Here is a 24,753-nt window from a genome sequence, read left to right on the forward strand (position 1 = left end):
AAAATTGTTTGCAGCCTCACCATCACAATTCACTGAAGTAAAAAAAAAAATCAGTTATCACAGGACAGTTCGTAGATTACAAAAATGAGTGATGGTATCTTCATAATTAATGATTATGAGAAAGCAGCTTAATAGTTTGGTTCCTTGTGGCTGGTTTGATTTGTAATACATGGCAGTTGGTGTAAGTGAAGCAAGTAATTGGAGCCTGTTTATCCTTGGTGTGTCCAGCTGGTAGCTGCACTTCACAAGCTTGCATGTAAGGCAGTTTTTTCTCAAAGTCTTAACCCCCAACAGCAGAAGACGGCTGAAAATGTAACCACATCAATAGGCATATTCCCAAGCTGGGAGATGCTTGGGGACCAAATGATGGTCAGTTTCTTGCTGCTTCCCCACACATCTGCAAGTTGCCGTGGTCAGCAAATCCCCCTGGCATTCGCAGAGAAAATGCCCGTGCTCAGCTCAGGGCCCTGAGCCACCCGGCTCCTTGGTAGTTATTAATGGGAACATCATAGCTGGCATATTACTGTGATTGATGCTGCATCAATCAACTGGAAAAGTGCTAAGCAAGCCTTAAAAAGAAGTGAGATGAAGGCTTAAATACCAGGCTAAAATGCCTATATAGTGGGGTTTATTGCAGCATTGAAAACACACGTGCAGACATGCTAAACTACACAGCTGTGCCCCTCTCCCCGCTGGCCACCGCTAGTTCCAAGGGAACTGAGTAATGAGTGCTTACATTGCAAACAGGGCAGGGCAACTAGCAGAGGGCACATACAAACTGTGTTCCCCACGAGTCTGTGGTTTTACTGGTTATCAAATAAAAAGTAATGAAGAAACACTCTCTATTAATACATTGTTTCAAGCCAAGCTGTCGTGCTGGCCTGCTTTTATTCTGTTCCATCAAGTCTTGTTTGATTTGGCTTATTTTTGCTTAAGACCAATGTGATATGCTACACTCGGAGTTACCAGCTTTAGTAATTTTTGCTGGTGTGACATTTAGTATTTTAGAACTCCTGGGGGGCTTCTCTTTTAAGGAAAGTCTCCGATTTTCTTGCATTAAAACAAAAAGTTTGCGGCCAGGTCAGTTGTAGAGAAATTTATGTACAGCATCCACCTTCCCAAATCCAAAAGGCAAACAGACAAAAAAAACCTCCACAAAAAAACAACCAACCCCCCCAAAAACCTCTCTAATGTGTTATCATTTAATCACCTGTGATTTTCAAACACTGTTCCCTTGGGGAACCCAACTCTCAGATTTTCTGCTAACAAAAGGTGATTTTACTTGAGAACAAACTCACTTCTCATCTCCAAAGCCTGGCTTACACACTAGTGAATTCCTGTATTGTGTATGCAAAGCCTACGGTCAGAAACCGCAGGGCAGAAATGGCCCAGTGCCCTGCACGTGCTCCAAAGGGGGTGCTTCACGTTTTCTTTGAGTCTCTATTCTGGTGCTGTGTTTTCCCCCAGGAGATGCCCCTGATCCAGCTGGGGGATGCATCAGGCTTTGCCACGGGGTGTAGCACCCTCCTTGTTTCACCTGCAGCCATCTACATGAGAAACAACCTTCCCAGGCAGATGTTGGCACTTTAGCCCTTTCCCTTCCCTTTACCCTGTGCTCAGACCCGGAGCAGGCAGGGAGGAAGCTGCTGCAGAGCATGGATGTGTTTTACCAGTCCCAGGCCTGGACTGCATGTTTCCCAGTGCTGCCTCCAGTGCTTTATTGAGGACCAAGTCCAGCATGTTGTTCTAGATCTCTCTTTTCTATGGAGGCTCAAGGTGGTCTCCTTGCTCCCATGCTTGTGCTCAGAGAGGACCTGTCTCTTAAAGCACTTAGAATCTGAACAGGCCCAGCAAGCTCCGGGCTGGGAGAGAAAAACAGCTCCTTTTGCCAACCCCTCATATGTTGAGCTTCTATATTTAAATTGACTACATAAACCAAGAAATTAATAACAGGTCTAAGCACTTTAGCAGGCAAATCCGATTTCTACTTAGGAGAATCAGAGGGAATAAAGCTAAAAAATTTGCTTCAAGGATGAGATTTAATTCAAAGTGCCAGTGCCAGTTCTCCTACTGCACTTGTAGGTTTAAAGAATAAACCTGCTAGCAAACAATTGTCTTAAACAAGATTGTCATTAATCCTGAATTCAGCTGTCAAAAAGACTGAGATTGAAAACGAAGAGGGGAACAAGGGAAAGCTGGTAATTTGTTTGTTAAATATTTGCAAACTGTCATATCAATAACGGATAATAAGGAAAATTTGGCCTTCCAGAGCTGATGCATAACACAAAGCTTTGCTGTATTGCACCTAAATTATTATCAATAGCACATTTATTATTATAATAGATGAAAAACAACCTTCCTGGCTGAAAAACAAGATCAATTTGAGCTCAAGCTATTTGGACATATTCTAAATGTTGTAATTAAAGCACAGCATGAATGTTCCTTTTAAAAAAATAAGAGAGAAGAATAGCCCTACTACAATTACATATGCCATCCAGCTCTGACTCAGTAACCTGAGAGAAAAAAACAGGCAAAATTGTATTTGTGTCCAGTCAGACATTTCTCATCTTCAGGGCCTGATGCAGAGCCTAAAATAACAGAGCTCTTCCTACCGGGTCAGGATCCAGCCCCAGGCTTGAAGATTTGGTGCAGGGAGTCAGCCTAGATTGCACTGAGCTCCCTGGGCAGGTCAGGATTCGATTAGAGTCCAGTAAAGAAACCCAGCTGACCTCTACCTTGCTGCAAAGCCAACTGCAGTTTATGGGGGAAAAAAACCACAAGCAACTGTAGAAAGAGATGAAGAAGGCAGCTGTGTGAAAGGTTTCACTCCTGGAGCAAGTGCCTTGGGGACTGAAATGGTTGGAGTGGCGTTCGCCCCCCCCCCCAGCAGTGTTATCATGCACATCTGCAGGAGATAAACACAACTCTCACCTCCCCCAGCAATTAGAGGCTCACAGACACTTCCCAGGAGCTGCCTGCCACCCTGCAGAATTGGGATCTTCTTTTGTTCTGATAAAGTGACTAGTGAGTTACAGCAATCTACCAGTAGCTCTCTAAATAATTGCATTCTCTTATGTCTTTAATCATAAGCCCCGTGAGACTCATAATACCACACGTGCAATCCAAATTGGCCCATCAGCTCAGTTTATCAAAGGGACCTAATTTAATCCCAGTCTTTGATGGAGACAGGAGCGGTCAAAGTCTGCCCTAATGATTTGCTAAGTTTACTTAGCTTGCAGATCTGTGGCGTGAAGGGCACTTGCACTCCAAGCACAGCATTGATAATGGTTAGCCATGATGAGGAAGACAAAATTGGCAAGAGCTTGACAATCAATAGAAACCACAGCAGAAAACGGGAACAACAGTGGAGACTGAAAAGGCAAAATAAACCCTGTGATGGGCGTCACCACAAGTAACATCATGAGACTGGTCAGATAACTTGTTGGAGCCAATGGGGCCCTCAGAGTGAATATCACTACTGTGAGAGACCTACCAAAAAGAGGACCAGAACAGATGAATTCAAGCCAGAAAACACAGAGCCAGGGGGAAGCAAGGAGCAAAGCACCAGGGATGGCAGAGCTGCGCTGACCTGGCAGCGTCCCCGCGCAGCCAGAGCAGGACACAGCAGGCATGAGAGCACACCCCTACACGGAAAAGTGCCTGCTCTTCCTCTAACAATCTGAAAAAGCGCTGAAAACTTTCAGAGTTGAGCAGGTTCAGTCTAGGTACATCTTTTTAAACCACTGGGATGACTTTTCTGGTCCTTTTCAGCCCAGTAGGTCAACGGGCCCCAGGTGGTGTGGTACAGTGACACCAGCTAAGAAATGCTGAGCAGACAGAAGCAAAAACCCAAAGGAAGGAGCCCAAATCCCTAGCTTCAAGGGATGCTGAACAATCAACAGCATTAGGACTAAAGGCACTGAAGATAAGGTTTTTATGGAAAAGCTAAAAGCCCAACCTTGTTCACAAAAGTGAAGGTTGACAGGAAAAGACAAGAGTAGTGTTTCATTCCGTAGTTGTAAGGGATGGATGTGAACACAGTAAAAAATCTGGAAAAAAAAAAAAACTTTACTAGACAAAAAACAGCTGGTACTGAAGCTCTCAACAGCTTTTAATAGTTTTCAGCTCAAACAGAAGAGGGAACTCAGAGCCTGCATTACAGAAGCTTGAGGAGTGCTGCAGGGTGTGAGAAATTAAGTACAAGCCCTTTGGTTTTAACCAGCATGTACGAAATGATGGTGCAAAGAAGGGCCAAAGAAGGGATCCAGTAGGGATGTAAAGGACTATGCTGGCACCATTAGAGCAGAGAGTTTCTTCATGACACTGTCAAAGTTTTGGTAGAAGATAGAGGGACTAATCTGCCTTCGAACATGCAAGGCCATTTAGTTATTCTATACATAGAGTGCAGGTGCTCAGGACAAGCTTTGCAGGGGGGAAAGAAAAACAGTGACATTAGCTCCAAAAGTAAAGCCACAGCCAGCAGACAGCAAAGGGTGAAACGCAAATATTACCCAGGCTGGCTAATCCCTACAAAGAGCCTGGCTGGTTAAAAACATGTCAAATCACTGGTCTCATGAGGGAAGTGCTCTCTGGAGGAGTGGGGGACCTGAATTTGAGGAGAGCTTCCAGGAAGATGCTCGTGGGTGGGCAGAGTGGGAGAGGCTCGACCTCTCCTTTCTCCAAGGAAGCGATGAGATGTGGGGACTGCACAGCTCCCTTGGCCAGCCCTGAAATAACAGGGCAGCTAACGACACTGGCTGTGAATGAGAAAGGAGGGGGGAAATGCAAATTAAATACAGTTTGTGGAAAGAGGGAACTTTCTTCTCTTTGCTCTGCAGGTTTTGGGCTGTATGAAGTGTCAGGAAGCAAAGCTGGCATTGACAGACCATGAATGGCACATAGGTGGGGTAGCCAGTGCTGGGACCTGTGAGCTGCCACCCCCAGAGAGGCATCTGAGCATCCGCTGGCCTCTGCTGAGCTCAGGGCACAGCAGGAGCTGGACTGCATGGCCTCGCATGTCGGGAGCCACTGTGACTGACAGCAACTTGCGTTTTTGAAAGGCAGCAGCTCCTGGCGCCTGCTGAATTCCTGCTGGCTTGTTTCACCTCCAACTTAGGCAGGAAAAATCCATATTGGCACAGCACCTTTGAGAGGTTTCTGCCTTCAGTGAGGACAGCATGAAGGCCTATTTGGAAAGTGTTTTGATGCACAGGTTAAACAGGGAAAGAGCCTGAACAAAGGCTCCAGGCAGATTTGGGCAATCGGAGCTCAAAGGAACCAAACTGACTTCCACTCGAAGAAACATCCCTTGTGGGTGGGCACATAACACAGCGAGGTCTGGGAGATACCCATTACCCGAGGCCTGGTCACTGGAGCTGGTCAAGTAGATGAAGAAGGAGCAGAAAGTGCCCCACCATGGGCGAGCAGCACCGGCACAGGTCCCTGCGTCAGGAGGAACAGCTCTGCCCGGGAACACAGCCTGCTGCTCCTCGCCCAGCAGGTTCAGAAGCTGAAGGCTAGCAGCATCATGGTAATAACACAGGTCTTCCAGTAAAACATTGACACTGGATTTTAAAACAGCCCAGTCAAGTCTGGGAAGGCCACAGAGCCAGTCCTACTGACACCAGCAGTCCCTGTGCCAGCACTGCTGGCAGAGGAGCCGGCCCCATTTCACCAGCTGCCTCGTCCACACTGATGGGACATCTGTGGTTGCAGATGCAGCCCACTGACCACACACTAGTGCTGTGACGAACACGAACCAAGTGACTTTCTCCTACTTCTCTGCAAGAGAAAGACTCACAATCTGTCTGGCAGGGGAGGTGTCCAGAGCCTCCAGCACAAGCGGGAGGCTGGAAGGAGCAGCCTGACCATAAGTAATGTATAAGAAAAGGCCAAGTAAAGCAGGCTGAGGCCACAGGCAGCACAAACGGACCCCCCATGGCTGGTAACAGTAGTGTTTTGGTCCAGAAGTTCCTGTAGCTTGACATGGCACAACACAAGGGCTGACTGTGGGCAACTGACTGGGCACAGGATAGACTGGAGGGACACACAGAGATGCTGGATTACCCCAGTGCTTCTGAACCAATTTGCCTACAGAAGATGCATCAGATCATACGAGGCTGTGACAAGAAGCAGAGCCAAAGCAAACCAGGGAAGATGCCCTGTTACCACCCAAATATTTGGCTCTGCATGATTTCTGCTCAGACACAGTAGTCCCATGGGTGAGAAGTTTTTCTGTCTGCAGGAAAGCAGGCAGCATTACCCAGGACAACCCCCAGCAGGACACACTGTCCCTGGCAGCAGAGAGGCTGCATGAGAAGAAGAATGAGCAAGGTGCTGAGGGCTGGCAAAGTCACCAGGGAGAAGTCTGAGTGACTTCTGGGGAGGGAAGCTCAGCATGTGGGACTGAGGGGGCTGACTGCTAGTGAGAGGAGTCATTTGGAGCTAACTTGGGAGTCTGCAACAAAAGGAAAACCAAACTGCAGCTTGGGAGGGGTACATCTCTTCCACAAGTCAGTTCGACTCCTTTTTCCTTAGACACATGGGTAGATTGAACAGGACAGGCCAAGCAGACTGAACAACATATGCAATGACAAAAAATAATCTAAAAAGTGATGTTTGCTTGATTTTTGTGTCTTCAGTTTGGCTGCCAGTTGCCACGCTGCTGGATTCCAACTGCAGCTCCTCATTACTCCAACTGAATTGCTACATTCTGGTTTAGGTTTTTATTTTCTGTAAGCATATTAAAATTTTAATTAAGCACTAAACCAGTGTTTTAGCAGGTTTTTTGAGAGTTTTGCATTTATCTTGTTGATTACAGTTCTCTCAGATCTTTAGTTTTTGCCTAAATTTAGACAAATTCTGACTGAGCCCTGCAGGATAACCGCTAAAACTATTCATTAAAAATGAAGAGATCGGAGTTGATCAGCTGATAGTGGGAGCCTGCAGTGTGGCTGCACTGCATCCTGGCAACCTCCTGATCTACAGGTACTAAAGGCAGGTAAATGTTGATCTGCTGGTGAAACACAGCATAGAAAGACCTTGAGAAGATGCAGCAGCTCCTTGACTGAAAGCTCACTAAGAAACAACTTGTTTCATTCCTTGTTGACCACCTGAGATGGTGAGAAAGGAGGGATTTTAAGCAAAGCAATTATTCTCCTTCAATGCAATTTCTGTATTGCAGCACGAGCCCTTCTCAGGGCAAAATGTTTAATGGTATCCCCCATTTTTGTCTTCCTGGGAAGCACCTCGCAAGAGATGAATGAGGGTCCCTGCTTTACAAAGCACGTGGGTGGCTCTGACAAGGAAGTAATGCCACAGTTCATGCTTAGCCAGCTTCACCAGGGATTTGGGGTTTTTTTCTAAATTGCTGGGGAAATCCAAAGGCCCTGCAACATCTACTTGTACATGACAGGTTTATCTCACATGTTCACATGAAAGACAAGAGTAAATCCAGCTATCAACATGCAAAACCCTGTCCAGATCTGTCAACATCTGGGACCAGAAACATCTCCTAAATGCTGTTTTAAAATTATATCACAATAACAAATGTAGTGATAATGAAATGCAGAGACTGGTACCATCCAAAATTCAGCAGCTGTGGTGTTTGCCATGGAGCTGAACTCCCAGGTTTAAACTGCTGGTGCTACAAAGTGCTTCTTGTAGCTAGGCAGAGAAATTCAACACAGATTGAAAAGGAGATTATTCCTCTGTGTATGACCCTGGCTAAAACCACCTGTTAGCTACCCCTAAAATGTAGCTCTCCCTTCTGTGTTACTCTCGTCTGTGATACACCTTCAGCTGTTTTTTTCTGTCCCAAGCTAAGGTGGTGGTTGCCATAGATTGTGGAGGCGTTACCAGGAGCACAGCTGCCTCCTCCTCCAGTCACTGCAGACCCACCAACAAAGGTCTGTATGCTGGTTTTTGCAAAACTCTGGAATGATGAACCAGTTTTCAAGCCAGGAGCGACTAACTCCCCCAATGGCCCCTTGCTACTAGTTAGGAACTTTTCTGAAAGGTCTGAAGTCATCCACTATTTAATTATCTGAGTTTTCCATTTCTCCCATCTCATCTTCTCTCCAATCAATTCGATGTGGGAATTTCAGCTGTTCATTGAGGAGTTGGGAAGATCGTGACCAAATAGCCCTTTCTTTCCTTCCTGCCCAGCAGTCTCCAGCCTCTTTGCACAGCCCCTCAGGCCAAAGGCAAGGCCGGTGAAAACTTTTCCTTTCACTTGCTCACGTTTCACTTTCACAATAAAACTCACATCCTGATCACTGCTCAAGAAAACCATGTCTTCTACCAGGGCAAGCTCTGCCCCAGGCTACCTTGCCCAGCCCCAGGGCTGACAGCACACACCAGCTGCATCCGAGCCAGTCCCTTGCAGCCTTCTCAGGGCTCATCCTCTGGAATCCTCCAAAACTCATCATCTGGGACTGTGGGGAAAGGGAGTGGGAAGAAAAGAGAGATGCAAGCCCCTTGAGCTGCACAGAGCAGCTTGATACCAAAAGGCATTCGACTGCCTCACAATGAAGAGGTAAATTTAACAAACCCACAGCCAAGAAGTTGTTTTGCTGAGTTTGAAATCTCATTTTTATGATTATCTCATGGAAAGCTGAAAATTACACTGGCCACACTTACAACCCGCTAAGGGGGAAAATGTGTTGAGTATCAGCCAGCGCAACTGAAGGAAAATTTGCTGCACAAAAAATCTTTATCAGAAAGCATCCTTCAGAAAAACAGATAAATACACATATTTCCACAGTGAAGTCAAACCCCTGCAATCTCCATGAAGGCTTGTGCAGCAACATACCTATAGATCCCCACCAGCTCATTACCGTCCCTTAGCTGGAAGTGGTAAATTCTGTAGGTCAGCCTTCAAAGCAGCTGGTGTGAACTTTCCCTAATCTGCTCCAGGACAAACTCAACCAACAGCTGAGACTCCCTTCAGTGACGGGCAAAGCTGGACAGACAGCAGGCTGCTATTTCTCTACAGAAGTCCACATAGCTTTACGTATACTATCACTATTTTAGCTTCTCCCTCTAATCCCAAATCAAAAAATCAGGAGGAATAAGGAATATTGTTCTAAAATTGGGTGTTAATAGCTGTACACGGCCCCATCTCTGAGCTGGCCCTATGGAAGAAAAACCCAGAGACCTCAATACTCCACAGAATCAGGTCCTAAATCTTTGATCCAGTCTTGAGTAAACTTGAAAATGACTGAGGAGCTCTGGGGATGGAATTGTGGCTCTAAAACTGGAGAAGTGCTATGCTGAATGTGCTATTTTGCCATCTTCTCCAGTGGAATGCCCACTGGAAATCCATCCAAACTGCTAGTGCCTTTCAAATAAATGGGTCCAATTAGCAAAGCTTTACAACTGCAGCTGAAACAGTGGGGAAGGATCACACCAGCAACCAAACAGGCAGATTGGGGGAAGACAAAAATTCCAATAGGTGATGATGAGCAGGTGGGAAGAAGTAACAGTGTCAGCTGAAAGGGAAATGTGAACAGAGCCTTACACTCCCCTGGGCAAGCAATTCCCCAGAGGGGCTGCAGGAGCAGCCCCCAGCCTCATGTTAGCACTTTATTCATAGCATTGCCTTCCTGTTCATAACCTTCCCAACTGTGAATTGCAATTTTTCTCCCCCCAGCATTATGGCGATGGTTTGGAACACGGTGATGTTTGGAAAGGGGCAATTTGGCATCAGGAGTCTAAAAAGCAGATACAGATGACATCCTAAATGTATCTTTTATGAGTTTGGAATGATTCCTTTAAATTAAGCTCAGAGTGTGTGACAGCTTCTGGTAGTGCCGCCAGTAGGGAAATAAAACATAAAACTCAAGAGATTCTTGAGCATATGTAGTCTTAAAGATTGTGTCCTCTGGACACCTTGCTTTCCCTCATGCCACTTTGAGCTGTGATGTACCAAGTGCTTCCCAAGTAAAGTGCTCCAATAATTTTCAATTGTCTCTTCACCACATATGCCCTCAAACCCCAACATACTTCCAAATTCAAGGCTTATAAAAAATTAAATGCTCCAATAATTCTAAATTATGTTTGTTCAGTGCTACTGGAGCCAGTCCATTCCTTCAGTATGGGGATTTTTGTTTTGTTTGCAGGGGGGAGGACGAAATGCTCTCTATTAGTGCTTCAGATTGGAAACTGGTCAAACAGCATCATAGCAGAATGATTCAGCAGCCTCTGAGCTGATTCACAGTGTATCATAAAACAGGATTAGGAAAACAACAATGCCTGAAGGAGAAAGAACCCACACAAAGAATCATGGCAGGACAACAATACCAGAAAGGAGCGGAGGGAATAATCCTCACTCGGCTTCTGAAGAGCAGGTTGGATGACCTAATAGATGGCTTTCAATGCCCTTCATTCCCTGCTGCGTAGCAGGGTTCAGCTGCCTGGATCCAGCCACCACAGCTTAATAAATGGCTCTGCATCAACTGAACCACATTAAGTGTTTCTGTGTGCACACCCGCAGCCTGTTGTCATTTATCTGAGACCACGGTCCCCCTCTGGCACAAGACCCAGACGTTATTTCACAGCAGGCAGGAGCTTATGCAGAACTAGTGGTGGAAGTTCATGACCATTTACAACAGGAAGCAAAGAAAACAATTTGAGGGTGTGAGTCTTCCAGTTATAAACTAAAAAGTGGGGTTTTCTCAGTCTTAGTCAAAAAGACACACACACACAAGGCAGCATATTAAAGCAGAAAAAGTGTCAAGCTAAGCCTATTCCCTAGCACTGTCCTGAACAGGAATTAAATTAAACATGCATTTCATGATCTCCTGAATCAAAGCATCAGCAACCACCTATGGTCAATGCCAAGATGGAAAAGGGAAGCATCATTTAAGATCTATTCTCTGTGACCTGAAGATCCTATTGACAACCTTGCTGTAAATTAGGCCGTACCTGTTACAACTGCAGCCTTGGAGCGACAGAGGAAGGCAGGGACTCTCTCAGGAGTTCTATTAGATCAGCAATGGTTGAATTACTTCCACGCAGAACATGAAATCGCAGCTTCACGCAAGTGAGGAAAATCAAACAATTATATCACAAGTCAAACAAAATACCTATATCCAAAGTTTGGCAGAGAGACAGAGAAGCAGGGAGGAAAAAGAAAAATTTCCTGTGCCATAGTCTCCTTTTGTAGACTGAAAAAAATGATAAAGTGCATCCTTGTTTAACACACTGCAGGATGCCTGGAACTTTATAGAAACTGCTGCAACGTGTCTCCCAGTGGGGAATAGCTGAAACATGAGATAAGAAATCACCCATATCCTAACTTGCAGTGGCAGGTGCTCTAAAAGGAAATGCCCAATAAAGGCTTAATATATAGGAGCATGGCAAATAACTGCCTGGATTTCTGAAATAAGAAAGCGTAAACCAATTCTCTAATCACATCTAATCAAAAAATACCATCAGTTGCTAAAAACTTCTAGGAAAAAATGGGTATCACAGAGCTGGTAGCATACATATCTTCTTCAGTAGTGTTTTGGGAATATTTTAGCCAGCAGAATTTAATTCCCTGTTATTACTTCTGAGTCTGCAGGTGAAAGTCATAAATCAAGACCATTCATAACATGCAATAATGGGGTGAAATACTCATAAGGAGAATTACATTATTAAATCCTCTGGGATTCTGTGTAACACTTCCAGTCCTTGATGATAGCATTAAAAATTCTTCTGTCGGTAACATCTATTCTTCCCCAATTCTTATACTGGGTTTTAATTCTTTTCTCCAAACATCTCCAAATTTTGCTGTCTTATGGCATTCCTTCTACCCTTCCTCCCTGCTGCCCTAAATATATGTTTAAAACAAAATCATAGGAAAGCATTCCATGTTTTAAAAGACAGGCAGGTTTTAAATTACACTGTATTTACTTACAAGGGCTTTTAATACCAGAGGAGCTTTCCCAGGGAGTTTTGCTCTGATTTCAGGACCCCCATTGTTTTTACAGAGGGCTATTTGGTCCCATTTAGAAGGTAGCTACATTTTGAGTAATAAAGACTGCAATGTTGTAGTATAAAATAATACTATCCCCACCCTTCTTTTACCCTCCCATCTACTGAGTTTAAAAAAAAAAAAATCCCAACCCATGTGTTAGAGCTTTGTTTTCTTAGTAACAAGACTAATCATGTTTCCTCTGCTTGAGGTCTCTTTCTTCTCTTCCTTTTCTTCTAGGTCCTCTGGATCCACACTGACATAGAAATATCCCATGATGGAGAAAATAATGCACACAGCAAAGAGGAGAACAGTGAACAAGACAAATTCAGCCCACTAGGAAAGAAAAAAGAACAGCAGGTCAGGTGACCCCAGACCCTCAGTCCAGAGGATTTCTCTGCATTTTCAAGTGCTTTTTTAAAGAGCTGGGTGAAAATTTCTTTTTAGCTTCTGGGACTCCTCACAAGATAGAAACTTTCTCATCCTGTTTTCTGATAAATCCATGTACAAATAATGTAATTATGAATATGTGATATACCTTGAAACAACCAGTTAGATTGGCCTAGGTTCATTAGATCTTTTTTTACAAATCTGTCCTGACTGGAACATGCCTGCCTGGGCTCTTTGCACACAAGATGCCTTTGGGAGAAGCAGTTTCATGTTAGACAGAAATGAGCCCCATTTCACACCTTCATGCCATCATCCCAGAAGTCTGATAGCCTGAATTAAACAAGCTCTGCCCCACAACCTCCCCATGCAAGCCTGACATCTCAGGGGTGCCACAGGCAGCCCTTGAAGGAGTCCCAAACTAGACGCTTGAGGAGGCTTACCTGCCCACTGGGCTAGCTGGATGAGGGCAAGCAGCTTTCGGTAAGCAACTGCAATGCGTGGCTGGTGTCATGTCCAGGCTCCAGGCCTAAATACAGCCTGCTTGCCTAGAGCTGAGCCCCAGCAACGTTACTGCAGTGCAGGTCACTATTATTTACTGCCACTGGGAGGCCTGGGGAGAGCCATTGCTCCTGAGGGCAACACAGAGCACTGGCTGGGGTGCCGCCTGCCATCATTCCAGTGCAGGAGCCTGGGGCTGTGCAGAGAAGCTGTGCCTCCAGGACACAGACATCCAGAAGCACCATACAGGCTCAGGCCTGTTTTAAAACATTACCTCTGTTTTAAGAGCAGAACCATACCTGTGCCATTGGTGCAGCCTGTGCAACAACGAGCACAAGGGTATTCCCAACAGCCACTGTGAGCAGCCAGCCTGCCTGCAGCACCGACTTCATGCTGGCCGGAGACTGAAAAGAGGAAAAGGGCCTGGTCAGAGGGTATCACACTGTGCTCTTCTGCCCTGGTTCACCCTGTGATGTCCTGTCTAATGTAAGCATCATTGGGCTCAGCCTAGGAGGAGATGGTGGAATTTCCTCTGTGCAGATTCTCCTCTGTAGTTAATTTCAACAGCTGCATACAAGGCGCTTTCAAAACGTGTCCTCCAGGAGGACACATGAAGAAAGAGGAGATGCAGTTGTTGCAGAGCTGGATCCTGATCATCCCCAACCTGCATCATCTGAAATTGTACAATCAGAAAGTTCAAGGAGCCGCACAACAAGCCCTGCAGCTTGGAGACTGGTGCCATGTGGCTATACACCTTTGAAAAAGAGACTGGATCTTGATGTTAAACTTCCTGCTGATGACAAATTTTCCAGATCACATGACAGATCATCCCACTGTATTAATCACTCTTATTAATAAACACCTGCATTTTACTCCCAGGATAAATTGGAGTAGCTTCAGCTTTTTGACCTTATAATGTCTCAGTCCTCTCTTCTCATAAACCTTCCCAGACAATAATCAAATCATCCCTTGCACACTTCCTACCCCTTGCTCTCTTTTTATAGACTTGTGCACACTTAGACCCCTTCAGACTCTCATCTTAAAGCAGGTTCCAAGCCCCCCATGCCACCATGCCAAGGTCCTCAAGATACCTTGGCCTTTTTATCACTGGAAAATACATACCATGAAATATTTCACTGGGAGAAAAACCTGATATTACAGTATTCAGAGCTTTCATATTCAAGTAAGCCTCTATCCAATTCTGTTCTGTTCTCAGCTTTATCAGAACAGGAGCTTCCAGGGTATAATTGAGAACCAGTATCTTTAGAGCACGAATTAATTTAGCTTGAGGGTACTCAGCAAACCATGTTATAATCCCACTTTTAGCTGAACCACAGATAACATTGTCAGTAAGTGTCATGCCAAAGGACATATGGCAGATGCAGGAATAAATCTTGAAGTCTAATTGTAAACCTAATCTAAAGTCTAATCTTTAAGTGGAGTACCTGAGAATAGGAGAAGGCCAGACCTGTAATGGAGAACATCACCTCCCCAGCAGATATTAGTAAATATTGTGGTAACTGCCAAGCCATATGGACATTGTTGGCTCTGATGTCTTCTGACTTCCATGTCTTAACAGCACCTTCAGAAACCTAGCAGGAAAAGGCACACTGAGTAACTGCTCAAAGATCAGATTCTTCTCAGCCTAGACTCCAACAGAAATTTTACAAAACAAAAAGTTTTAAGTAAAGGCAGAAGAAAAGCTCTGCCCTGGAAGCAAAACTCTGGGTCTGACCCCTGCCATTTCCAAGCCTGTTGGGAATGGGTTGACTCCTACTGCACAGGGCAGAGGTGGCAGGATGGAAGCATCCCAGTTCATTCATATTCTGCAAGTGTTGCATGAGTTATTGTAAACCAACAAGTTGCCTTCTGTAGTGAGGCTGGGAAAAGCCTGTGTGCTACTTGTGCAGAGCCTGTGACATGCTGCTGTCCCCAGGGCCAGAAGAAGATGAGAGGATAAATGTTCATTGCAGCCATGTGGCCACTGCTCCCATTTCATCAGCACTGTACAACTCCCCTACTGTAACAGTGACACCCAAACAAGTCCAGTTCAGGAACACCAAGAGTAGAAGTAACTGCCCCATATCAGATGTATTCAGATCATTATGGCAGCCTTATTCCTCATTCTTTTTGTTTGCTTTCCCAGGTGTAATTAATACTGACTCTGATACAAAGAGGCAGAGAGAGTTTTGACTAGTAGCCAGGAAAACACTAGGCTGAAATTACTTCAGGCTGAAAACCCCGTGTTTACAGAGAGTACTTGGGAAAATACAAGGGATGTTTACGAGATGTACTTAATCACCATGCAGGGAGGCAAATCAAGAGACTATATTTTAGCAGGCTAAAAGGGGTGAGAGGAGAGCTGCGCATTGCTCCTTAGCCCATAAAGAAATGTCACAAGCACCATACTATAACTGCACACTGAGGAAGGCTGGGTAGAAGGCAGCATCCCCATGATTTAAGTATCACAGTTCAGCCACATTAGCAGACTAATATATTGCATTCTTGGTTCTTCTATATAGCACTCCTGGCAGAGGAGCAGGGCTCAGTACAAATCACTGCAATAATTAAAAATTATCTTGGCCTAGAGCAAACTAACTCTCTACAGAAGTAGGAAACCACAGGGAGAGAGACAGCAAAACAGAGGGTCAAAAAGATTAAAGGACTAGCACAGGGTCCAGAAGGGCTTAGGCACAGAGCCACCCCCAAGCAGCCATGGCTACAGCAGGGACTTTTGTAGATTGGACCACAAACTAGAATCTTTGCCCACAGTGATGTGGGACACATCTACCCCAACTGGCCCTGACTCGGTTGTGGTACCAGAGGCTCTAGGGCAATATTCTTAGTGTAATATTCTTCATGCAACTTCTCTACTTGGTTTCCCATCTGGCAAAAGAGGCTTGCAGCCATGGCAGAAGGGTCTGGCCAACATCTCTTCAAGTGTGTATGTGTTTTATGTACATAAATCTCTGCATTCACAGATGGCAGCATCTGCCTGTTCCCCCCAGGACTGTGCATCCCACTCCAGCTACTGGAATTTAAAAAAAAAAAAAAAAAGACAGGTGCTTTGCAGCTGTATTTTTTCCCTTATGTATTTGGACTCTGCAGGCATGAACAGCTCCCATTAATTGCCCAACAGGGAGATGTTACTGTCAGAGAGTAGCTGACAGTACTTTGCTCTGCTCATCACAACACAGTAGTCAAAGTCTCAGAGGGCAGCTTAGCAGTGTGTCCTGTCAGACCTGGTTTGTCTGTGTGCCTGTGCAATGGAAAGGTTAAAACGGGAACTAAGCTGATCACGTTCATTTCCGTAACTTCTGCCAGCTGGACCAGGGCTGGAGCAGTGTGCCTAAGAGGCTGGCAGGCAGGGAAAGGAATCCACCCTCTCAGCAGTGCTCACACCCCACCAGGGCTAGGCTGTTCAGAAAAAACAGACTTTGACTTTACACCAGGATCCAAATGAGCTGTACAGACACCAAGAGGAGGAAAAACAGATGCACAATCTCACCAATCTCCTCCCTCAACACTTTATCCCTCTTCCCCCCATGCATAATCCACAAGTCTTAGAAGATCAGCCTTTAGATCAGTAAGTTAAATGTGAGGATACAGCAGACTGTTTCTGCAAAGTTTTTCAGGTGTGAGGTACTACCAGGTATAGTATTTTAAAGACCACAAGCAGAGTCAGCTCTTCGCAGTGCGCTGGGTCAATGTTAAGTGAACAAGGGTGTCATGAGACTAAAACAAACCACAGGTCACATGATTTTCCATGAAGGATTTCAACCATGGAAAAGATCTTACTTCTTGTTTAACCCATGAGATCTAACAAGATCATGGTGTAAAATCGAATGAGTACTCACCTACCTTGCTTATGTAGGTGCCAAAACCTTTTACTAGCTCTTGTATAAGGGACTGCCTTCATTTGGCTACTGCCCAGGTCTTACAGGGTGGAGAAAGCAAGTGAGAGTCACAAACATAAGAACAAAAGCACTGCCAGGGACTAGAACAGAAGGAGCTTGTTACCATCACTTACATTAGTTATTGCAATGGTGTATGACGCGCCGAAGTCGAGCAGCCCTAGCTCCAGTGTGAATTCTCCCATTTCAGTAACGCATTTTCCATTATTATATCTAGATACAATGGTGAAATACAGTATTTCCAAGTTAGTCCCACAAACAAAAGAGTGCAAAACAGAGATATCAAACATGTCCCTACAATGGAGTAGGAAGGATACATGATGCTGCAGTAATGCTTTTGTCAGACGATCACTAAAGTTCTTGCTGTGTTTTCCTTCCAGAAACACTTGGGCACTGGCTGGAGTTCACCTAATGACCTGGGATATTGCTAACATTTTAAAACAGTTTCTGCTTCTTCTTAGCACTGATTTTTTTTTTTGCCCCCCATCAGGTTTATTTTCCCTCCAAACTTTCCTCCACTCCTTCAGGAACTGTGGGCCAGACAAGTTAGCCAGGCTCAAGAAGCCTTCAGGAAATCAGAGATATGCTTCAACAAGCCACTTTGTTTCCTTTCAGTAGAGCAAATTAGCCTTCATATTTCTTCTGATTTTGGATGTGTGAGATGGCACAGAAGCACAGCAGCATTACCACAATGGCTGCTGCATCCTACTAAATTGTAGCAATAAATATTTTGGATGGAGCTGATGCATAGAAAACCCATGAAGCTTGTTTTGAAACATTGCAAACATCAGAAACACCCAACAAGAGCCAACTCCAATGCTGCCAAACCAAGGCCATATGGAGCCCCTGTCTAACAAGCCCAGCCTGCAAAGCCATGTAACATTACTTGATGCTACCAGCCCACATACCAACACTTTGTAGTGTGGAATATGAATTGGTCTTTCCCTGAGAGCACCCTAATACTAAAATCTTGGGCCTGAGAGAACACCAAAATAGAGCAGGCATCAAATGGCAGACAGGTCTTCACCATGTCCCACCTTACTCTGCTGACAGATGCACAGGAATGGCCAGTCTTTTCCCTCCAGGCTCCCACATAATGTGAATAAAAGCTGAGAGAAAATCAAGTGCTATATATGGACTTCTTCAAAAGGTTTTTTTGATTTCCAAAATTCCCCTGACCTGACTCTGAGAAAACCCACATTATGGCCTAAATTAGAATATCGCTATACTCATGTCATGCGAATAAAGTTTCTAAGCTTTGTCCTTACTGTTTTTATCTTACCAAAGCAGTAAGAGCCACAGGAAGGGAGCTATCCCAGACACTGTTTGGAGGCTGAATCTATTCAACTGCATATTAGACAATGAGATACTAATTTGCTGTCCTTTGGCTTGGATACTTTGCAGACTAAGTGCGTGGTGCTTTTGCACACACACGAATGGCCTGGAGGACCTGCTCTGCACAAAGCTGATAAATCTGGTTTTTTATAAAAAACAGTCCCACAGTCAAATGCCAAGACAATAGCAATGAAGGTTTTTCTATTCGCCTGAGAAAAGCCCCATTGTATTCAAGGAAAGGCCTCAGCAAGGACCTTCAGCACAGCAAGGGAAACTTACTTGTCCCTCTCTAGCAGCGAGTACTCAGAAGCACTGTAGCTTTTCTGAACAGCAATGAACTGTTTGTTGTCAATGGTGACGTTGACATCTTGACTCAAACCATTAATGAATCTGCAAAGAAAGCATATTTCATTGTGTTGTCAGACAGGGCAGGAGAAGCATAATATCAGACGCTTTAGAAGAAACGAGCATTCTCTCCCAAAGCATTCTGTAACTCCATAAGGTTATGGCTGCCTCTCCTGTAAGCTACCAAAATACTCACCTGATGTGTTGCCCAGTTTTTCAATATATGATTAGTTTTCCCTGCTGAGTAATTTTACCCTCTTACTCTCTCTCCTGTGAAAAGTGACCCTCACTTTTTGTGGGTTAGGACTTCCAGGCAATCTCTTCTCAGAGAGCTTCTAAGATTTTTCCGTGATCGAGAGGACACAGGCCCAGCCCACCCCAGGAAACTATAAAGTTGGGTGTCCTGATGAGCGTGTGCACCATGCTGGCATACTTTCCAGGGAGTTTCTACCAGTGGGAAAGAGTTTTCTAGCAAAATAAGATATTTTCATAAAAGTAAAATCCTTCATGGGAATGTTCAGGTTTGGGATTTTTTCACCCAGTGTTTACATGTTTTTTCATGTACAAAAGAGTTTCCTTTTGACAACTAAAAAATTATTAGCAAAACCAAACACTTTTCATTTTGACTATGTTTTAAAATATTTTGGTTTTCAGTTCTTAAAATGGGGGTGAAATCACCGAAGATAGTCAAGTGCTTAAGAAAAGCAACTTTTTAGTAGAAAAATAACTTCTTCCTAGTGAAACATCTTCACAAATTGTTGAAGGGAAAGTTCTGAGATTTTGTCAAAAATGTTCACAGGAAAATATAAAACATTCCTGACTACAGGTATTAATCAAGTCTCCAAGGTGGTGTCAGTAGAAGCCTTCACAAGCACAGTGCTCTGAAGAGATACTGCTCTCCTGCTCTGTCAACACAGGCTTTCAGATAAGGGAGTTGGACATTGCTTTATACTGTCTAAAGTTTTTGAGGGCCTTTTTGTTTGGTTGGTCTTGTTCTGGTTTTGTTTTGTTTTTTAAATTGCAGTTTGCCCAAATCCTGCAGAAAGTCCAGCTGATATCCTGATATCCTTTTTTTTTTTTTTTTTTTTCAAATCTGTTTCTTCATCTCAGCAGCCTTGCATAGGTCTGGTGATGTGGTGATGGAGGTAACTGTGACCTCAGTGAGATGGCATCTTGGCACAGGACTAGCTCAAATTAGGAAAGTAGACTAGCTGCTTAAGCAGAGCCCAATTCCCAGATTAATTGCTTAAGAGGATGTAAGATTGTTGCTGTATCCAATTTAGTAGGCATTTGTGCATGAGGTTGGGTGAAATAAATGAATGCCATGGGTTGGCCAGTTTGCAGAGGATAAATTACAATGGCTCCTTTCCAGATTGATTCTTCCCTTTCTTTCCCAAAGAGGTGGGACACAGTGAGATGAATTTACCACTCTTCCAAGGGAGGAGATCTTTTACATTGCCATCTCAGCCCAGACTATCCTAGACAGTAAGCAGCAATAATGCTCAGCTCTGCATGGCAAGTGTGGGAGGTGACACGCTGTCAAGCCTCCACAGCTGACACCTGAGTCTTGCATGAGTAGTGTGGACTAGATTCCAACCTGAGAACATCTGGGTTATGTTACATATATTTTGTGTTAGACAAAAGCAGTTTCCCTTGCTGCACCACCTCCAAATCCTCAGAAAAAGCCATTCCTACCTAACAGCTGCCAAACCGTTTTCTGGCTTTGCTTCCAAGTCTGTAATCTAAAGAGGGGAAGAAAAAAAAAAAAAAATCAAACATATTCATTAGTGCTGCCTTATAACAATGTGTAGCAGAAAATACTGGTGTCTGTGGAGTTACACATGTTGCAAAGCCCATGGAAATCAACTGGGCTCTCACATCAACTTTACATCTGGCCACAGAAGTACATTGTACAATGCTGAAAAAAGACAGCAAATACACATCCCTGCCCTGAAGATTGTACGTCACACGAAAAGAATGCAGAGCAAGGTTCTTAGCTGGTAGAAATCCACAGTTGTGCCATGACCACTTAAGCTGGCAGGGCAATTTCAATTTGTGCTGCCCACAGATGTAACCCAGACAAGCCAAAAGAGACTGAATCTATCTTCAGAAACTGACTTTCTCTTAAAATTTTCTAGCCCTTTCTCCACACTTTCTTCCTGATGTTAAACCCTGAGCTTTTGAGACCAAGGATCCAGAATGTCAGTATACTTATAAAATGTCTATTGTATTTCAGTGTGATATGCTGACCCACAAATAATGTATGCCCTAAATAATAAATAGCCACAGTGAATAATAAATGTCAGCGTAATAAATAATAAACAACAACATCATTTTTTTTCCACAGGAGGCACATGGGGATTAACACTCTAGTTCATTGCAGACAGGCCAGCCAAATCATTACTCGTTTTCATCAATGATCCCCAGAGCTCTCAAATTCATTTCCTGCCTACTCAACAGCCCACAAAGGAGAAGAAACCAATTTCAGATTGGATCCTTCCAGGAAAGCACCCCCACCTGAGTGAGGGGCCAAACCCAGCAGTGAGAGAAGCTGGTGTGGGCCATGGCTACCCCAGGGAAAGCCCTGCAACACAGCAGTGATGCTGGAATTGCCTTTCTTGTGTTGCAATGCTGGAAAAATTAGTAGCATTTACCACACTATCTCCCACACCTCCCTTACCTACAGCTGAGAATGAGAGGTCAATACCACCACCCAACAGCATGGCTGTTCCCCAGCACATGGAGACCTGCCCATGCCAGGGTGGGCATTAATTTAAACACAGGCTAGATAGATAGGGCAGCACAGAGATGTACTGAAGCTCAGAGCCTGCTTTGCTCCAGCCTGTAGCAGGATTTCACTTCTTAAGGACTGTTTGAAGATCACTGTACAAGTACCCATTTCTTAAGGAAACAGCACACAGTCATCAGGGTCACAGGGAAAATTAACAACACTGTGTGATAATGAGCCCCGGACTCTAAGCCATAAAACAGCAAAAAATTCACAATGTTAGAAAAAAATAAATTATTAAAACTCCTAATTTTTAAAAATGGTTATATGATTTCTATTATACAATACTGAATGCTCGGTGTGGCAATCCTACAAGGTAGGAAGCTGAAGAACTGCAAAGAGAATTGATATTTTAGCATTAGGACAGATTCTGCTGACATTTACATACCTGCCACAATGTGCAATAACACCAATCATTTAAAGAGAGCTTCTTGGGATACAGCTACATATAAAAATACCAGAATCTGGCCCTATACATGCCATATGTCTTTCTCTGATTGTTGCAGCAATACACAAAAGTCCAAACACAGCCGGATCTGCTGCAGAGCCTGAAATGAGCTTAATCATTTATTCTGTTCAGCAAAACAAATGGGCCTTCTGTGCATTTTCACTAAACACTTGCAATAACTAAACCTGGAATCATTCCTCTGATGTTTTTATTCCATTCTCAGCCCTAGAGCCTCTTTAACATCTTTGCTTTATAGAACCATCTTTGGGGGAAAATCTCTGGCGTTCTGTTTCCTCAGCTTTCTCAAGATCTGCTGCCTAGCAGGCATGACTCTGCTCTCCCACTGCAGCATTCATTGGATTAAAGTGTGCCCAGAAACCCTCAGATGCCATAACGCCTCTATTAATCAACCAGCAGAAATGTGTACAGATCCAGTGCCGCTAGCTAAGAAGTCAGGTTTAGAGCATCTGAGAGCAATCAGACAGACACTGCAACTGAGCAAATGAATTAATGAGCCTATTACCCCATTGTATCATCACAGACATTGAATTAATACTGTATTTACACTTCATTCCCACACTCACTAAGCGGCTTGATAGGCTTCCTTCTGCCTCAAAAACAATTAGGCTGTATACTGATTTTTCCTTCACGGTGTAGTTAAAAGCAAGAGACAATCCTTGATGTTGCAGGGTGAGGAGAAGGCTCTGTTCCTCTCCATTCAGTATTAATTTTGAGTATTCAGTTGGATTCTGTAGAAAAAACAAACTTAGTTACACTTTTTTTCAGATGAGAAAGGATCTGATTCTTCCCACCAAGTGCAACCATATCTCCTCTTTAACAGTCAGAGCTGTCTTCTACAGCAAAGGACCTATGTTGACCTGTAGGCTTTGGGCTGGTCAAGCCAGAGCTTGGGGCACATTCTCTTGCCAGCTGCAACCCAAAGGTCAGGGAACAACTTTTGCCCACACGGCTCATCTTTCCCTTGACCCTGCCCTGACCCAGTGGGACCACATCTAAAACATGGCAGGCTGCTGGTGGCCAACAGACTGCTGGTCTGAGTCCCAGACTGGCCTGACCTGTAAAGTAATCTGTAAGCTGAAAAAGGAAACAACCCAGCACCTATGCCCAGTTAATTGCCTTCCCATTTCTTTCCTCCTTTGCAGGTAAATACTTTTCAGATGCCATCCAGATCCCAGCAGCAATGCCTGGTCTGAGCACTGAGAGATGCGAGTTAAATGTCTCTACATGCTCATCTCAGGACAATTATCCTTTACTCCTAATTACAGGTGAATGCAGTTAGCCATTTCCTCCCTTGCCATGGAAATATGTCTCCAAACTTTTCTGTCTCAATAACAGAGATAATATGCTCCATTTTTAAATCTATTCCCATGAACTTCTAAGGTGGTGGAGGAGAAGAAGCTCTAGCATCTGTGGACTTTATTAGAAAATGCCTGGAAAAAAGCCCACCCTTTCTTCAATGAGATGCAAAAGGGGCCTTTCAGCCCCACATATATACTTACCTGAAAAGCCTCCACGGGCTGCTGAAATAGGTCCTGGTCTTGGATTGTCACGTGAACAGGGTTCTTTGCCAAATTCAGAACCCGAATTAAACTTTCTTCTGGGACAAGTCGAGGCATATCAGTTTCCTAATTAAAGTAAAAGGCTTTAAGTGCCATCTGTATGCTTTATTAGCACTTTAATATCTCTTCAATTTTAGCCGTAATAGTCTTCCTCTCTGTAATGACACTTTTCCATCCCTTCCTCATCAGAAATTACACTGAGAGAAAACTGAACATAAATCTTATTTAGGGAGTTTTCCTCATAGTAGCTCAATAGCCAACCTATCATTCCTCCCCAAAACTGCTTTTCACATTGCTAAGCATACAAGCTACACAACTGCTGGGTAGGTAGAACAATGTCACTGCTTTCATTATACAGCTCCCTGGTGCCTGGATTTAACCAACTGCCATATCAAAATGGAAAAAAATGTGCTTAGCTTTCAAAAGCAGTGACCAGAATAATTATTTCCCACTGCAGTCGGTGACTGGGAAAAGAATTAGGCCAGAAGCTAAGCAGTTTTGAAAATCCCAGTCCAGCTCCACATCTGTAATCGGTGCTTTTGCATCACTTGACACCATGCTATCTAACAGCTGACTGTATAGATCTTATTTCCTGTTTTCTGAGAAAGGGAAGGCAATGCCTCCAGCACAGAGTTATCTCTTTCTGTCAGGAATCATTTCCTAGAAAGAGTACATCAATCAATGTCAGCCTTGCACTACCTGCAGATCTAAACTGAATAATTTATTATTATTTTCTCAAAGCATCTCTTTTTTTCTCACTTTATTTTCAAGTAGCTGCCAGGAATACTTCAGGGCTATTAATTTTTTTCTATCTCATCCTATAATTTGGGTATTGCAGACAAGGCAGTTTAAACCTAACTTGGTTGGGAGGCACACTGGCAGAGAAGATAGGGAGATACTGATTCCCTTGTGCTGCTTTGGACCAACAGGCATGTTAATGTTATCCAGCAAATTCCATTACTGTGGCTTTTCACCTGTGCTACCCACAGCCAAGCCAAGGCGGACCTCTTTGCTATCCCCCTTTTTGCTAGAGCTTTTAGCAGCCCTCAGGGTAAAATTTCCATGCTCAGGCAGGGAGGAACCTCTAACTCACTTTGCCTCTGCCCAGAGGAGTCACCCACAGCCAGAGCAGACTTTAGTGCTCTGCCAGAGCTGCTGGTGGTGGCAATGAGAACATTTCTTTGCTCACGTAAGGAGATCAGAAAGAAGACCTGAACCCAGAAAGTGTCGTTTTCAGCAGATTTGTCAGTGGATTCAACTGAGGAATCAGCAGATGTTAATCCAGGGCTGTGTGCCAGCCACTCTAGCAGAACATTTTAAGTATACATGGAAGCTTTAAAAATTAATCCTATAGTAACTTTCATGAGACAAAGGTCAGCCAAAGTCTGCACAAGACTGGTCACGGGCCAGAAACAAATGGTACAAAGCTGCTGGAGCTAACACTGAATTTACAAGAGATTTTCTGCCATCACATCTGGGGATGCCTGGCAGTCCCT

The 24,753-nt window shown here is 44.2% G+C and overlaps 1 protein-coding gene across 4 annotated transcripts in view; it reads right to left on the reverse strand.

Moving 5' to 3' along the window:
* Nucleotides 1-849: 849 nt before the first annotated feature.
* SLC15A2 (solute carrier family 15 member 2) overlaps nt 850-24,753 on the reverse strand; it is a 66,239-nt gene continuing 42,335 nt past the window's right edge. For all 4 annotated transcript variants that reach the window (XM_033003542.2, XM_033003544.2, XM_009968392.3 and 1 more), the window contains 8 exons: nt 23,198-23,323; nt 22,262-22,426; nt 20,137-20,183; nt 18,376-18,486; nt 16,878-16,974; nt 14,293-14,439; nt 13,147-13,251; nt 850-12,295 (listed from right to left, as the gene is read on the reverse strand). In XM_033003542.2, the coding sequence (XP_032859433.1) occupies nt 12,119-12,295; nt 13,147-13,251; nt 14,293-14,439; nt 16,878-16,974; nt 18,376-18,486; nt 20,137-20,183; nt 22,262-22,426; nt 23,198-23,323 (975 nt within the window). In that variant the 3' untranslated portion in view covers nt 850-12,118. The remainder of the gene's footprint in view (nt 12,296-13,146; nt 13,252-14,292; nt 14,440-16,877; nt 16,975-18,375; nt 18,487-20,136; nt 20,184-22,261; nt 22,427-23,197; nt 23,324-24,753) is intronic.

This window comes from Tyto alba, unplaced genomic scaffold (assembly GCF_018691265.1).
Source record: "Tyto alba isolate M040663 unplaced genomic scaffold, T.alba_DEE_v4.0 Super-Scaffold_7, whole genome shotgun sequence".
Lineage (NCBI taxonomy): Eukaryota > Metazoa > Chordata > Aves > Strigiformes > Tytonidae > Tyto > Tyto alba.